This window comes from Coffea eugenioides, chromosome 7 (genome assembly GCF_003713205.1).
Source record: "Coffea eugenioides isolate CCC68of chromosome 7, Ceug_1.0, whole genome shotgun sequence".
NCBI lineage: Eukaryota > Viridiplantae > Streptophyta > Magnoliopsida > Gentianales > Rubiaceae > Coffea > Coffea eugenioides.
The window spans coordinates 24,698,121-24,714,654 of NC_040041.1; the positions used below are offsets into that span (position 1 = coordinate 24,698,121).

General features: G+C 33.7%; 1 protein-coding gene across 1 annotated transcript; it reads left to right on the forward strand.

Annotated features, from left to right (window-relative positions):
* The first annotated feature begins 1,714 nt into the window (after window positions 1-1,714).
* Window positions 1,715-10,568, forward strand: LOC113777176 (putative late blight resistance protein homolog R1A-3). The gene is made up of 5 exons (XM_027322216.1): window positions 1,715-5,846; window positions 6,370-6,499; window positions 7,138-7,233; window positions 9,231-9,383; window positions 9,477-10,568. Exon 1 carries the CDS (start codon window positions 1,715-1,717, stop codon window positions 5,261-5,263), a length of 3,549 nt encoding a protein of 1,182 aa, XP_027178017.1. The 3' UTR covers window positions 5,264-5,846; window positions 6,370-6,499; window positions 7,138-7,233; window positions 9,231-9,383; window positions 9,477-10,568.
* Window positions 10,569-16,534: the final 5,966 nt, after the last annotated feature.

The window sequence follows — 16,534 nt, forward strand, 5'->3', positions numbered from 1 at the left end:
GCTTACTTATCGGTGCTAATTAATAGTTACTGATGCAATAATTTTTCTCTAAATAAAGTGACTATCTTATAGATACGAACTGACATTCATTAAAATGAATTTCTACAATTGAAACTCCTTTAGATTTTCACCTAGAACAAGTCAAATCACATGAGCATCGTATAGTGCAATAAATTTGGTAATTAAAGCATAGATTTTTCTAATTAATGTATCTAATAAGACCTCATAGAGAGGAAAACTTAAACCGAAGTGCCTTATATGTTTTTCTAACTTTCTTTTGGTTTTCCTTATTTATTTGATTGAAAACTGTGTTTCTTATTCTTTTGAAGAGTTAGTTTTGCACTTACAATACCGTGATTCTGTTCCCATCAAATCAGACAACAATTGAACACGTAAATATTATATCTCCAAATATCCTTTCTTCTAGTATTACATACATGCAATGATTTACTGTGAAGATTCTTAAAAAGAAAATATCCCAAAAGGTATTAGATTTATTAGTAATTCTTCCAAGTTACCAATTATTTGTTTAACAAAATAAAATTAGGTATTAATCATAGCGAATTGACAGGAATGACTTTGAATTACAATTAGACATTGTAAATTTTCTTATAGAAATTTGCTGAGGGAATTATTCATATTCTTATGATACATTACTATTCATCTTTCTATACCTTCATTAGGGAATCGAATGAATTTGGCACTTCATAATTAACTTTGACGCCACTTACACTTCTTCTTAATCAATCAAACGGACTTGAATGGTCGGTCATGCCCAACAACTTAAAACACTATCACAGTAGAGAAATTTAATAAATGTGTTGCCCAATATCTTTTTGAATTTTTTTTTCAGCAGAAGAGGGGTAGGACTTAAGAATCGGGGAATTCTATGCTCAATCATAAAAAATTCTTAAATGATGAAGCAATAAGACTTGCAGGATACAGGGATATGTGTATATGCATAAAAGAAAATCAAGGGCGGTCGCCCATTGCATGTTTTTTAGTAAAATCTAAAGGAGTTTCAATTGTAGAATTTTTAGATATCTGGCACAGCTGCTGAAAATTCGATTAGTCCCTTAAAAGTCTGATTTAATTCGATAAATTTGCTGGATTTTACACAGGTGGCAGCTGATAGGCAAGGCGAAGCTCTTGCTGTTGGCTGCAGCTTCTACAGTCAGTCTCTCTGCTGTTAAAGTCCATAAAAGATTGCTCGTCAAGAACAGGTAAAGTAAATTCAAGAGGGGATAAAAAAGCATAAGAAAAACTTCTTTTGGCTCAAATAATTGACTAATATTCATTACTTAAGCTAAAACGTTTCTTTTCTCAAGCTGCTGTATTTAGTCATCTGTTCACTGTAATTCATGGCTTTTGCCATTATCATTTGACAAATTATTATATTTATCTTATATTTGAAGGGGAAAAAACCCTGTGTGTGAAGTGAAAGAAAGAATGGGGGAAAAAGGCTGAAAGGATTTTTGCTTTATAATAAAAAATAGAACATGAGGATTCTGGCCTTTACTTATTTTCCAACCTGTTAGCTGATTGTTTCGTAATCATTTAGATTAAGCTGGCCAGAAATCTGTTTTTGAAAAAAAGAAAAGAAAAAAAGCAAGACATTTGTTCATGTGAATTTCTTTAAAAATTATCCTCTGCTTTTCTTGCAGGTTATTCAGGAGTTTGGAACGAGGTTATTAATCATTTCGTGGGATAACTTATGGAATTCCGTCAGTTGATTTCAAAGCTCATCGAATTGGAGAAAAGTAAGAGGTTCTTCTATATGGATACTGAGAGGTTCTTCGATATGGATATTAAGGATTTGTGTGAGAGATTTTTAAACCCACACCTATTGGAATTGCCATTGCCAGATGTTGGAGACAACCAAATTTATTTCATCGTCAATGGCCTCATGAATTGCCTTAAGTTGAGAGCAGGACTTGATCAAGATATGATTGACCTAACCAAAGACCTTCTACAGAAGCTGAAGTTGTCAAAAAATATACTTGACATTGCTACAATGCAAGGTGTTGACCCAATGCAACTGATATATCTCTTGGCTCACTATACATTCATGGTCATAAATGCTAAATGGCTGAGAAACGTATATTTGTCTTATTTTTATCAAAGGGTGCCCCATGACATCCAATTTCAAATTTCTCAACTGCATCGCAAGATTGAGCTTGTTGATCCCCAATTTCATGCAACTTCTGTACACGTCATGAAAGCTTCAAAAGAACTATCAAGGTCACCACTCACTTTTGTTCCAGAGAAGAACAAGTATATAGTGGCAGAATTTGTTGACTCTCTCCTTGGTGCTCTTAGGCAGATACTAGATTTTCACATCACTTTTATGGTCCCTGTGCAGGATCATATTCTGAATCTCCATGAGGGAGTAAAGTCAATCAGTATCCTTCTCCATGTGAAGCAAGAGAATTTCAATGCTCTACCTGACAAAATGAAGGATCATATTGGAGTTGTGATCATTGATTTAGGAATTGTAATTTGCTCCATTTCAGTGAATGAAATAAAACATGGCTTGGCAAAGGGAACAGATCTTGCAATTTCTCGTTTGGTGAAAGATCTCCAATTTGTGATGCAAGAAGTTGCACAAACGCATCCTCCATCATCATCATCACTCAGATTCCCTAGGACTAACGAGCTGGGCTCTATTGATTTCTTCTTAGAGAATCTCCAGGAAATAGCAACTTCTGAGGCCGGTTCGATTGCTTCCCCAAAGGATCAAATCCAAATAATCCAAGAAGATCTTTTATTTTTAAGATCTTTCCTACAGAAAATTGCAAAGCAGCGCAACCAGAACGTGAAATTTCAAGCTCTTTGGGATGGTGCTATGGAGGTGGCCTACAAGGCAGAGTTTGTCATCGACTCTGTTGCGCTTGGGGATAGACTTGAATGTTTGGATACTGTTGCTGGAGATATCAAGCATACGAAGACTGAGGCCCTTAAAGTCTCTGACAGCATCAGGAATGATGATGAAGCTCAGAGAGTTGCCAACAACTCTATTCACTTCAAATCACAACTCAGTACCCTAGCACTGAATGAAGTTCTGGTGGGTCTTGATGAAGAGGTAAAGACAATTGCAGATAGGCTTACCAGGGGTTCAAACCAACTAGATATTGTTTCAATTGTGGGTATGGCTGGACTTGGTAAGACAACATTAGCCAACACAATTTACCATCACCCTTCAATTTTAGGCCACTTCCATTTCCGTGCTTGGTGTACTATTTCCCAAGTATACAGCAAGCAGAATTTGTTAGTTCAAATTTTGTCCAGTATTGGTAGTGGAAGTCATGATCAATATATTAAGATGCATGAAGATGATTTGGTTGTGACGCTCTTCCAGCTTTTGAAGAGAAATAGGTATCTTATCATTTTGGATGACGTGTGGGACATTGGGGCATGGAATTTGTTGGAAAGATCGTTGCCAAACGATGCAAATGGAAGCAGGATTCTGTTCACCAGCAGGATTGAGAATTTGTCTTTGCAATTTAAATCTGATAGCCAGCCTCACCATCTCTGCCATCTTAGTGATAAAGAGTGTCTTGAATTGCTTCTGAGGAAGATATTTGGCAAAGAAGATTGTCCTCCAACGCTAATCAAAGTTTTAATGCAAGTAGCAAATAAGTGCAAGGGGCTACCTCACACAGTTGTCATTTTTGCTGGAATTCTTTCAAGAATTGAGCCAGACTGCTGGCAAGAATTTGCAGACAGCCTCAATTCCAACACTTCTAATAGCACTGAACCATTGGAGCTGAGTTACATTCATTTACCTGAATATTTGAAGCCATGCCTTCTTTACATAGGTGCATTTCGAGAAGACCAAGATATTCCTGTCCGAAAGTTGTCATGGCTTTGGATCTCTGAAGGATTTGTCCAAAAGATAGAAGGGAAGAGTCTAGATGATGTGGCAGAAGACTACTTGAAAGATTTGATTGGTAGAAGTTTGGTAATGGTAACTGAACAAAGAACTCTTGCTGGTGCCAAAATTTGCCGACTTCATGATTTAGTACATGACTTTGTTGTGGCAAAGGCCAAAAAAGAAAGTTTTCTACAGATTTCATATGGGAGTAATGACCTTCTACAGATTTCAAATTGGGGTGATGACCTTTCTACTTCTACTGGACCCAGCCCCCACCGACTGTGTATGTATTCGATGAGCGGAAAGGAGCTTGCTATGTCAAGGCCATTTTTTCCTGGACTACGTTGTTTGCTCTACTTTGGTTATGCTTGTATGGGTTCAGAAAAGCTGCATGATGGCCCCATTTGGTTTCTAAAATCAAAACTTCTTAGAGTTTTAGATTTTAGGGACATGCTTATTTCTGGCAATTTTCCAAGCGAATTATTATTGCTTGTGCACCTAAGATACTTGGCAATTAGCTTGTGGTATTCAGCATCCATTCCATCTGCCATAGACAACCTCTCAAGGTTACATACATTTCTGGTAGGAGGCAATGCTGTTGCTCGGTTGCCTAATACTATCTGGAACATTAAGACACTGAGACATCTAAGGAGAACAGAGTCTCCGCAGTCGAGTGGTTCAACACTTGGACATCAAAGGAATAAAACATTCCCGCCGAGTGGTTTTACGTTACCCACTCGCGACATTGAAAACTCCCCAAATCTAGATCATTTAGACTCTTTTAGCCTTGCAATTAACTGCTTTGGTGAACAATTGCAGAAGATACTGAAAAAGTTACCAAGCATTCGTAGGCTAAAATGCGTGCATGCAGATGCTGGAAATCAGACTGGGATTGTCAAGCTAGACAGTTTGAGTCGACTAGAATCACTTCAGCTGCATCGCTTTTATGGCTGCAAGTTTGAAGTCCCAATGAATTTGAAAAAGCTCACTCTCTCACGCAATAAATGGCCGTGGAGTGAAATTTCAACAATTGGAAAATTGCCCAATCTTGAAGTGCTTAAATTAGAAAAGAAGTCCTTCATGGGGGAAAAATGGGAAATGCAAGAAGGGGAATTCTCTAAGCTCCGATTCTTGGAATTGTCAAGATTGAATCTTTGCAACTGGACTGCCTATAATTCTGATAATTTTTCTCATCTTGAGAAATTGGTTTTGTATAGCTGTCTACGGCTGGAAGAGGTCCCTCTTTGTTTAGGGGAAAGTTCTACCATTGAAATGATTGAGGTGGAATTTTGTCGCAAGTCTCTCGTAAGTTATGTAGAACAAATTCAGCAAGAACAGATGGAGATGGGAAACCAGGATTTGAAGGTCGTTATCACACACGCCATTTGATAGGCGGCACAATTCTATTTATGCTGCAAAATTGACAACCCTTTTAGGCTTTTGTGGCATTAGTGCGGCAGAAAAGGAAAAAGCCGTTATTAAGAACACTCTAAATGACGGGGCTGTAAATTAGTTTATATTTCCTGGGGCTAAATACATTTTCCTGAGTAGAAATTACTTGTCTTTCGGGAATCTATTTCCCGAGCAAATATTCCATTTTCTCTCTCCCTTCTTCCCTTCTTTCACTGCCTCTTCCATTTTCTCTCTTTACAGCCAGAAGAGCTCAATCTGTATCCCTCTACTCAATTGTGTTTCTCCTCCATTATCTCTAGTAGTTCTCTGTTTCATGAAAAGAAAGAAGGCTAGATTTAATCCCTATTTGTGTTTTAATCTCAATTTTCTTCATCATTCATAAATTCCGATCAATAGCAGCATCATTTTTGAGGATTTTAGTGTCAATCTCTCTTCATTTCCAAGTCTTTGTGCATAAATTGAAGGATCCAAACATCACAGAGCTGGTTTCACTTCTCCAACTCTGAATTCCTAATTATCGCTGAGGAATCTCTCTTAGGTGTTGCCATTTAAATGCGAGGTAATTAGACTTTAGATATAACTATTTTAGTATGTGCAAATTTTTCATTCAGATACTTTTATTTCATACAAATGAAGAATTCTTACACGTTAATCCCATAATTGAAGCTTTTACAGATTAAAACATGGAATTTTATCGTGTTTTTGTATTTTCTGGTTGAATTCAATATGATTTAAGGTGGAATTATGAGCTTTATTTTCAAAACTTGAATGGCTTTGTTTGTCTATGCAGAATTATGTATACCTTTCTAGGTTCTGAATGCAAATCTTGTGTGTTCTTCTGGCTGTCTTTTCTTTAAAGAAAAAAGGTTTTTGATTTTAATAGTTGTTAGAAATTGTTGGCAGTTGTAAATAATTTTTCCTGCCTATAGACGCACAGAAACTCTTCTAATTTATTGACATATTCATTACTAGTTCCTTTTTTTCTTTTGGCTCGTGTCCTTTTCAGAGTTTTTTTTGTGAAGAAATTTGTAGTTTAAAGTGAACCTCTTTAGATTCTTTATTTTTTTGTGCTTTTTCTGCAGATTCTTGCAATTTTGGGGGGTTATGGATTGGCGGCAATTGGAAAGTTTTTGGAAATTTGAACTGTTGAAAAGGAAATCCATGTAGGTGCTTTCCTGGGGCAATTGAGAATTTATATAGCAAGTATGGCAGGTGGTTATTTCTTTTTGTGTTCTCCTCTTTGTAGGCATTTTTGAGATAGTTTTCTTGGATGTTACCAGTGTGACTTTGACGCCTGAATTGTTAGACAAAAAATAAACTTCTTTGCAACTGTTAATATGTATATGGTGCTGTTTAGCTAACACAAGTTCTATAGAATTTAACAAATTATGTTGAGAAGTATACTTCATCTTGATACTGAGGAAATTATGAATCTTTGCTTTTTGGGAAACTAATGGGTCATTTCTTGATGTCTGAGTTGAGTCATTTGTTGATACGTGAATCTGTGGGACCTACTTGATTGCTATTGTTTTCAGCTTGTTAGTGTTGGATATAGTTTTCTTGATAACTTTGACCAATGCATGTTAGTCTATGGTAACTGGCTTTATTCAATTCATTTTTTATTGTTCTGCTAAACAATATAATGATCAACCTGTTGCATTAAAACTATGAGGTACAGTCATATTAGGCCCTAGGAGGTATGTGGGCTTTATCTGGTTTTAAAGTTAATGACGTTCAATCCAAATATCCTTGTTAGCTATCAAATATATATGACCAACTGAATGCCATATGTTGAAAAATTAGACAATTCTTCTTCTACTGAATTAATTTCTGTTTTATAAACCATTCAGGAATTTCTATGGAATATGAGAACTCCTTATATCTTCTGTTGACGGCAGTAAGTAGAGGAGTAGATCCTCATATATGGTCTGATTTTTGCTGAGCAGGTAATCCCTATTTCTTACACATCAAGTACCAGAAAATTGGTTCCTTCCTAGCTTGCTGCATATTCTCATTATAGAGAACAAGACCATTGTCTAGAGTTGATATAATTTCCTATCTCATTTATGTATCTAAACGGGGAAAAATCTCATTGCTATTGCGTCACATAACATCAATATGATAGTAAGGGGTTACTAAGTAATTAATAGCACTGTTATGCTTTGTACAAGACTGTATTTCTTTCTCCTAGATTCTAAATCTTGCATAATTGATAGCATGTAGTTCTTCGAAATTTTCTTGGTAACCAAGTCTAATCATCTTATAACACATATTGCAAGGTCTGTAAATCTCTTGAAATCTAATGAGAAGTTGGATTGAGTTTATAGAAAAATCAATTGTTAGTTTACGTTCTTTTCTGGAGTTGAGCCAAAATTCTTCCTACAGCATCATCTCCGAGTTGCTATACCCAAAATTTTACTTTTGTATTAGGACACTTAATAACGTGAAAGGCTATGCTATATAGCTGTTGTAAATGCTGTTGATTTTGGGGGCTGTTGCTTTTAATTGACTGACCTCCTTGATCAGCATAACATGGTTATATCATCAATGGAGCTAAAGATTACATGCATAAATTAGGTTTACTTTTACTCATCCTTGTTAATTAGCTAGTTTAAGAGAAATTTGATATCATAGAGTTTGATCCTAGTGATTTTTTTTTTCAAAATAATTATCATGTAAGCAACTTCTTACGCGCCAAACACTGCCGGAGAAAGAAGGCCTCAGGCAAGTACAGTTGCATCATTCCAAGGCATCACAAAGCATTGCCTCAAGTGAAATACTTGTGGTCTGTCACTTTTTCTTAGGAATTTTCAGTGGTTTTATAGTTCGTTCTTTTTCTTCTTTGAATTTTCAATGCTTTTCCAGTTTTCTTCAAATTTGTTCCAGGCATTAGCATTTAAAATAGACTATGGACGTTTCAAGGTCAGGCAAATTCATTCTTAGTATATGAAAGTCCATTTGAGTGATAGCTTTCATTTGCTAGCACATTGCATTGACATGGTTGCATTGTAACTAGTTTTGGTGTCTATGATTCTGGGACAAAGGCTGCAATGCAAAAATTTGAAACCATGATTGTGAATATGATGAAAGCGGAGTGATTATATGCGTCTCAGAATGTTAAAAAAGATTCTGTATTAGGTTCTCATTGACACGGGTTCAATTCATGTCTAGTTTCATTTATTTTGGTATCTGGTATCTATATGGTTTGGAAAATGAGAAAGAGAAATAAAATGGGTTGGCTTTTTGGCAATGATTTTGCAGATGCTGAATATGTGGGGCTATAAAATGAATTAGGTGCATCTGGTCGAGTTTATGTGGATTGGACGGTTAAAATGAATTAAATGCATCTTGGCACTGGTGTCACATGCAAGTTAAGATGATCCGATCCTGTCCTGAGTGCCACTATTTTTAGCCATATGTTATCTTCTATTACTTGTCATGCTCTTATTTTCATTCTTGGTGGCTTTCATGTTATGTATTCCCATGCTTTAGCTTTCCTATACGCTAGTGTCCTGTCCGTTTTGTGGTCTGGAATACAGATTGAATTGTTGTAGCCCTTAGAGATAGGTTTCTTTCTTCTCAATCCTATTGATCAAACTTCTCTCAATAAATTATAGTCTTTGAATCCCTATTTCCTCGAAATCAAATATACTCATTTAGTAGTTTGGGTTCTTTTATTTTGAAAACTATAATTTTATCCTTACCGCTTACTTCTTCTCGTTGCAATATTGGTTTACATTTTTATAAGAATTTAAGTATTGAATGTGTGTGTTATATTCGCCCTGACTATACATGCAATGGCTTCCATTTTGACTGCTACTCCCGAAAAAGGCCTAAGCTTGGACTAGTTGGTAAATTATTGCCTATTTTTTCCTAGGTGGTTTAAAAAATTCTTCAAAATTTTGTAACAGGAAAATCACTCTGTTTTATCTCTTTTTTGCAGATTTACTGGAGTTGAAGGTCCAATTCCTTCCTAGCTAGCTGAAGATCTACTTAGCATTTTTTTTTCTTGCAAAATGGTAGCAGAAGGAAGCAGGGTACAAAGAGCAAGTTTACAAGGAAAGGATTGTGAGGGCATGCAAACAATTCATTTGAGGTAGTTAAAATGCTCCACGAAATCTTTTTCAAGTTGACCATCTTTGTTCTCTTTTGTTCATTGGCAGCGAAATATATTTCTGTACTGTTGCAGGTGCATGGTTGATACATGAAGATATTCTTGAGGGATGCAAATGTAGAAAATTTACTTTTGAAACCCAGGCATTTGGATGGATGAATTTTTTGCAATGGAAGTGAATTTTTAATTTGATTTTGGCAGATAGTATTTCCTTTATTGGATGACAGCAATGAAGCCTATGGTGCTGATTCCACTCATTAGGATAGTTTTACTTCTGTAGAGTGGTATTCATATGTGTTGAATCAGTTCAGTTGCATTAGTATTCATGGTTCCTTGAATTGAATTTTTGTAGGTTCAGAATTCTCGTGATTGCAGTGACAACCATGGTCATGGCATTGTCTGTCACACTAATATGCTCTCCATGCTTTTCTTTTCCTCTTTATCGAGTTGATCTGGAATAATCTTAAGGGAATAATCTATATATCATCCGAATTTCTGAAATCTTCTGTTGCACTTATCAGTTCCTTCTATGTATTGTAGTCAGAGTAATATAGAAAATTGTAGATGGCTTCTACTTGTCCCATAGACACTAAATGGCTCATGGAAGGTAGTGAGGAAAAGGAAAGACTTTCCCTTGGAATTTGTTTCTCACGTCTGGTTGCAGAGGTAAAGCAGCAGGGAAAAGGAATCAAAGAATTTGGTGAGGAGTTTGGAAGTATAATTTGCCTACAATCCCTTTGCTCACTAAAATGTGCGGAAACGAAGGAATTGGTCATCTGTTGCAGGTCGAAGCGCCCATTTTATTTCGAATTATATAGGACTTCCACTGAGATTTGGCAGTTTGGGATTTGTGTCTGTGCAAGAAGCAACTGAAGGAGGCATTCTGGATCTTTTCTTTGGTCTGAAATGTGAAGTATTCGACATGACTAGGAAGCATAAAACAACTCTAATGTTTCGAACTCAGCACAGTTCATGGGCTGTGCTCTAGAGAGGCTTCATTACTATTCGTAATTGTTCTTTTTTGGTTCAAAGTATGTTGATTTAGTCAGAATCTTTCCTGCGATGCTTTTGAGTCTATCATGCTCTTTCATTTGAGTTCATGTTTATGATCAGTTTGTGGTTGGATTGAACACTGTTGATATATTCTGTACATGTACCAAGATACTAACTGGCAAAAGTGGTCTTGCAAACTTCAATGATAATTTGCAAATCATATGTAATGAAAACTAAGAGGTAATAGCCATGATCACATAAACGAGTAAGAAAATTCAGGCTCTTTTTTCGAGCAACAGGCCATGTCACTTCTGCAAACTGAAAATGCAGAATTTCTTCCAATCATCAACTTGCTCTGTTGTATCATTACACCAATGAAAAAGGGTGGCAGCTCTGCTGTAGACAGAGTAGATGCACGATTCAACACTAACTACACATTTCTCATCCAGAAAGTACAAGTGCATCTAGAGGATGTATCTTTGTATTCATAAATGGCTTGTACAGAAAAACTAAAAGTTGAGGAATCGAAGTTTTCATTCACTATCCAGTTGAAAAAATACAATTGAATTGATGGAATGGCAGCAAAACTGAATGTAACAGGAAGATGCTACATCCATATTGCATGTTATCATCTAAAGCTTTCTGAGTTAAAGCGGATACAACTCTTGTCAAAACAAATTCTTGATCAATGGAAAAAAAGAAGATGACTTTTTCTTTGAGAAGCTTACATGCAGAAAAATTAATCCTTGAAGGACATTGAGACTCGATATCACTGATGGCTTCCAAGAATTGGTTGTTTCTTGGACAGCTGTTCCTAGGCGAAAAGAAAATTGGAAGCTGGCCATGGAGTGAGGATTTTCCCATAGCATTTTCGAGTGAAATGGTAATTGAAGCAGGTGAAGATGTGGCAGTATGAATGGCGGGCTCTTTTAGTTTTGTTTTCTTTCTATCAATGTCTAGCAGCCCAGTTCTTAGGTGTAATACTGAGATGCCATAGTTTGTATAGCTGGTACTATTGAGCTATTTTGCTCTCTGCTGGTAAATTCCCTACTTATCACGTCAATAAAATTTTTACATTTTGCCTGAAATAAAAAAGATATTAACCTATTCCCCTTCCAGGAAAAGGAATAGCCAAATTTTTTGTTAAGAAAACATGGTCATTAGTATGAATCATGTGTTCAGATTCACGATCATTTATTTTTGCTTGTCTTGTATATAGGGGTGGCTAACCTTAAAAATCCCTCTTCCCTGCATATCTAAATATTTTACCAAATTCTATTGGATAAACCTACTAGTTTTAATTCCCATTACCAAATCCTCTCACTCATGATTTCAGATTGTCCATCGGCTATCCTCGACCCACTAAAGCATCGAGTATTGGATTTTTATGATCCTCTTATTATATTATATTGGGTTACTTATCGGTAACTTCTCATAAATATCAAATCCTGACAGATAACTCATCCGTTATTTAATCGAATTAACCATCGAATTGAATACTCGTAGGTATCAGATCAGGCAATGTCAAGTACATGTGTATGGATCAAATAGCCGACCCATTACCATCCCTAATTGTATGTGTCAATCCAGGCAATGTCAAGTACCATGATTATCATCCTTTGCAATTGCAAATCAAATTCAAAATTATGAAAATTTTTTACATAATATTTAGTTCAAATTTATGTATTTTTATTGTTCTATTTATCAAATAAAAAGTGATTTTGCAACATACTAAACGGGGATAAAATTGTAATTGAACTTGATGGGTATTATAAATAAATATTCAAAAATAGGAATTGGGTCTAAACTCGAAGAGTGCTATAAATTGATAATTGAGTTTATAAATAAATTTAAATAAGTTTGTAAAAAGTTAAAATAAATGAGCATAGGTATTTACATGGATCATTTTTGGCTTATTCATTTGTACTTGTATAAATAGGCTGATATTCAACTTGGTATGAATGAATTGATCCAATTACACCAATTACTCAGTATACCAAACCCGTCCTTGTTGCTCGAATTGCCACCTTGCAATGTTCTATTTACTTGCAACTTAATGAACTACCTTATTAACCATTGACTATGCGCAAAGGTGAAAATGATTTTCGAAGATATGTAAGGTGACCAAATGGAAACGAAGAAATTTTGTTTGAAGCAATTATGAAAAGAAAAGGATAAAAATTTATGTAGCACTTGAATTACTAACCGGTATTTTCTAACTTACTTTTTCTTTGCATATTTATTATCTTAGCTCCTTTTTTAACCTAATTTTCTGTTCTTGGTGCATTTGTTGGTTAATCAGTCAAAAATGGTAAATTTTTTTAAGTTAATGACTCAAATTCCCAACATTTTATGAACTCAAATTATCAAATATTTAAAAAAATTAACGAAATTCTTGAACTTTTAGTGCAATTGGTAATTGTATAGTTGAATTTCATTTTTTTTAAATTTTGTTTCCATTTATATTTCCTTTTACAAAACCCATAATCCAAACAAAGGATTTATTTTCTTCGGAATTATTTTTCATTTTCTTAATACTTTCCTTTGTCAACCAAACGCAAGAAAAGATTAGGGTTTTCCAGGAATTTACTTTCCATTCTCTTACTTTCCTTAGTGGTTTCCTAGAACCAAAAAGGGCAGTAAAGATATGGACTTTTTTTTTTTCTTTGGTAACATGCGACAACTTTCTGTCCTTTATAAATCATCATTATGTGGAAACTTTTATTTGTTAACGTCTTTACTAAATTAGTATCTACACTACATATAAAGCAATGATGAAGGGGTTTGATGTTAACATTGGAATTTAAGATTTATTGTCATTTTATGAATTTAACCTTATAAAAACTATTTTTATTTTAATTACCTATAAATACCCATCTATTTTTACTAAGGAAGGGGTTGGGGTTAATGTTGGAAATAACACTTTATGGATTTCCTTTTTTGCCCTTATAAAAACTACTTTTACTTTTGGGATAATTTCAAAAACCTCCCCTGAGGTTTCTGACAATATCACTGGCCTTCCTTGAAGTTTACAAAATTAAACAAACCTCCCCTGAAGTTATGATTTGGATAACAAAATTAGTCAAATTAGAAAGGTAACATTAAAAAAGTATTAAAGAGAGAAATGAAACTCTGACTCCATAAATACCCCTTATGCATGTATATAAGTTGCATTAGTAAAAGAATAAAAATAATTAAAAGTTACAAATAATTAATACACACATTTCACCATTCAAAAAGTTCACATTTAATAAATTAGACAATACAAATAAGCAACAAAATTACATTAATGATCACAAGATTCAACAAAACAGATGAGTCATCTCTTTTAACATGATATATTGCTATGATTCTTGTGATTTTGAACAAACATTTTTTCAAAATTTGCCTTTCTTTTCCCTCCTTCCTTCATTAGGTATATCAATTGATATTATTTTGTAAATATAAGTCATCTTTCATCATTAAAGAAATTTTTAATAGTTATTTTTGTTAATTAGTTACTAATATTTAATTAGTGCTCTAATTACTTAATCGTTAGATATTAGTAAAAGAAAATGGAGGAAAAAGAAAAGGAAAATTCGAAATTTTTTCTGTTCAAAATCACAAAAATCATAGCAAACATCATGTCAAAAGAGATGATTAATCTATTTTGTTGAATCTTGTGATCATTAGTGTAGTTTTGTTGCTTATTTGTATTGTCTCATTTATTAAATGTAAACTTTTTGAGTAATAAAATGTGTGTATTAATTGTTTCTAATTTTTAATTAATTTTATTTTTTTACTAATACAATTTATATACATGCATAAGGGGTATTTATGGAATCAAAGTTTCATCTCTCTCTTTAAAGTACTCTTTAAATGTTACTTTTTCTAATTGGACTAATTTGGTTATCAAAACTTTAATCGCAGGGGATATTTGTGTAATTTTACAAACTTCAGGGAGGCTAGTGATATTGTCAGAAACCTTGGGGGAGGTTTCTAAAATTATCCCTTTACTTTAATTACCTATAACCACCCATGATTATTTTTACTTTTGACTATTTAACAATATGTTTTCAACTTAACTATCCCTAAATATTATAACTACCAATATAAAATTATTTCATGGAAAATATTTAAAAGATTAAAGTATGGTTCAGTAATAAAAATTTTATTTAAAATATATGACCATAGATATTATATATTTTTTGATTGCACACTCATTGGGTGCATTGAGCACTAGTTAACAATAATATGCAAGCCAGAAAGCTAGCTGGCATTTTATGGACATTATTCATCTAATTACTCGACATTTAACTAGAACAATGGAGAAAAGGAAAATAATAGTGTAATGCAAATTTCCAATTTGATTACTAAAACAAGTTTCTTTCGACATAACCTTCCATAAAGGATAAGTGCATTAGTTCTAAGGTAATACATAACTTAAACCATAATTTCTCAGGTTAAACATTCACATAAATGTTTTAGCACATGTTTTAGGCCTTGTGACCTTTACACGATAATGTACAAGATTAAAGCCAAATTTTTGCTAGGAATGGCACCACTTAAGAATGCAGTACCTGCCACTTGGGAATAGCACACACTAATTATTATGACTTAGAAGGCATTTGATAATTCCATTATGCATTTACAGTTGGCTCTATTTTTTTTTTTTCAAATAAAGCCTGCTTCATGACATTGAACGCCTCTTAATTTGTATGTCAATTACTTGCTCTGTTAAACTTGTGAACAAATTAGTACTTGCATGACATTAACTTTTAAACATGTACTAGCAATTCTAAAAAGAGGGAGGATTTGAATTCCATTCCTATTGAAATTTTCAATTTATCTTTTGCAAGAGTTTTAGTAGAAGTGGATTTGCTATGTTGCACGAGTCATAACGTACACAATGGTGACAATTCTATCACGAGTCTCTCACCAACTTTCATTTTTAACCACTCAGCCATCGACGAGTGTCAACAATAATATCAGTATTTCTTTAATACCACATCCCCAAAAAGAGGAAAAAAAAAAAAAACAAATTGGTTAGCCACCATTGTACAAGTGTGGATTGCCAATGCCGCAACTTAGGAAAACCAGGTGTAGGCCATCTATGGTTATATGGCCGTATATAAGCAAGAGCAAGGCTTTCGGTTTTTTTTTTTCTAGGGATAATTTCAAAAACCTCCCTTGAGGTTTCAAACAATTTCACTCAATTCCCCTTAGGTTTAAGAAATTACACTTACTTCCCTTGACATAGTAAAGTACCTAAAATGCCCTTCACTTGATAGACAATTCTCAATTTAAAGCAATAGATTTATAAAACACAGAAAAAAATCTATTTTTCTATCTCTTATCTATTTTTGCTCCTTTTGTCTAATTAATATACTATACCCTTTTTTATTATCTTTTATTTTATGAATATTAACAAATTGACATTGCAAAATTGACCAGAGGGAGCAAATTATATATCAAACTAAAAGGAAATGAAGGGGCTCGTATTAATAGAGAAATAAATAATAAAATTAATTATTGAAATAGAAAAAAGAACCAAAGATGTGAAATTAATCATATTTTGCTTGTTGTGGAGAAAATTTTTTGTAAAATGCCAATAATTGCATGAGAATTTCTTTCATTGAATGAGAAATTTTTTATTATAATTTTATTATCGAGATAAAATTTATTTTCTACTTTTGAGGTATTAATACTTTTAAAGTCATAAAAGAGTTGTGATGGTGATTTTAGACTAGATGAATTTGAATTGAAAAGTCATTTGGACATTGAAATTTAATTTTGGCATATAATTGGTTGTCAATGGTATTTGTGTGTATTTTTTGTCTTTTAATTTTAATTTTTTGTATGACAAGCATTGATGATATATATACATTTTGAGATCTTTTGACAACTATTTAGATTTGGAACTTATGATTAAATGATTGATGGGGATTAAGTTTGTTGATTTGTACAAAGTGCAAAAAAAATAATTGAATATATTATGTTTTTCTTTCTTACTTTTGTAGAAAAGGGCAATTTAAGATTTTTGAGAGAAAATCTAATTTGTTGGACCAATATTGTTATATAAATAGTAAAATAGGGGAAATATATGTAATTTTTAAAACCTGAGAGGAGCTCTCTACAATTATAAAAAACCTTAGGGGAGG

Bases quoted from the DNA above. Each gene is read 5' to 3' on its own strand.
- LOC113777176 (XM_027322216.1), top strand. From the start codon at position 1,715: ATGGAATTCCGTCAGTTGATTTCAAAGCTCATCGAATTGGAGAAAAGT.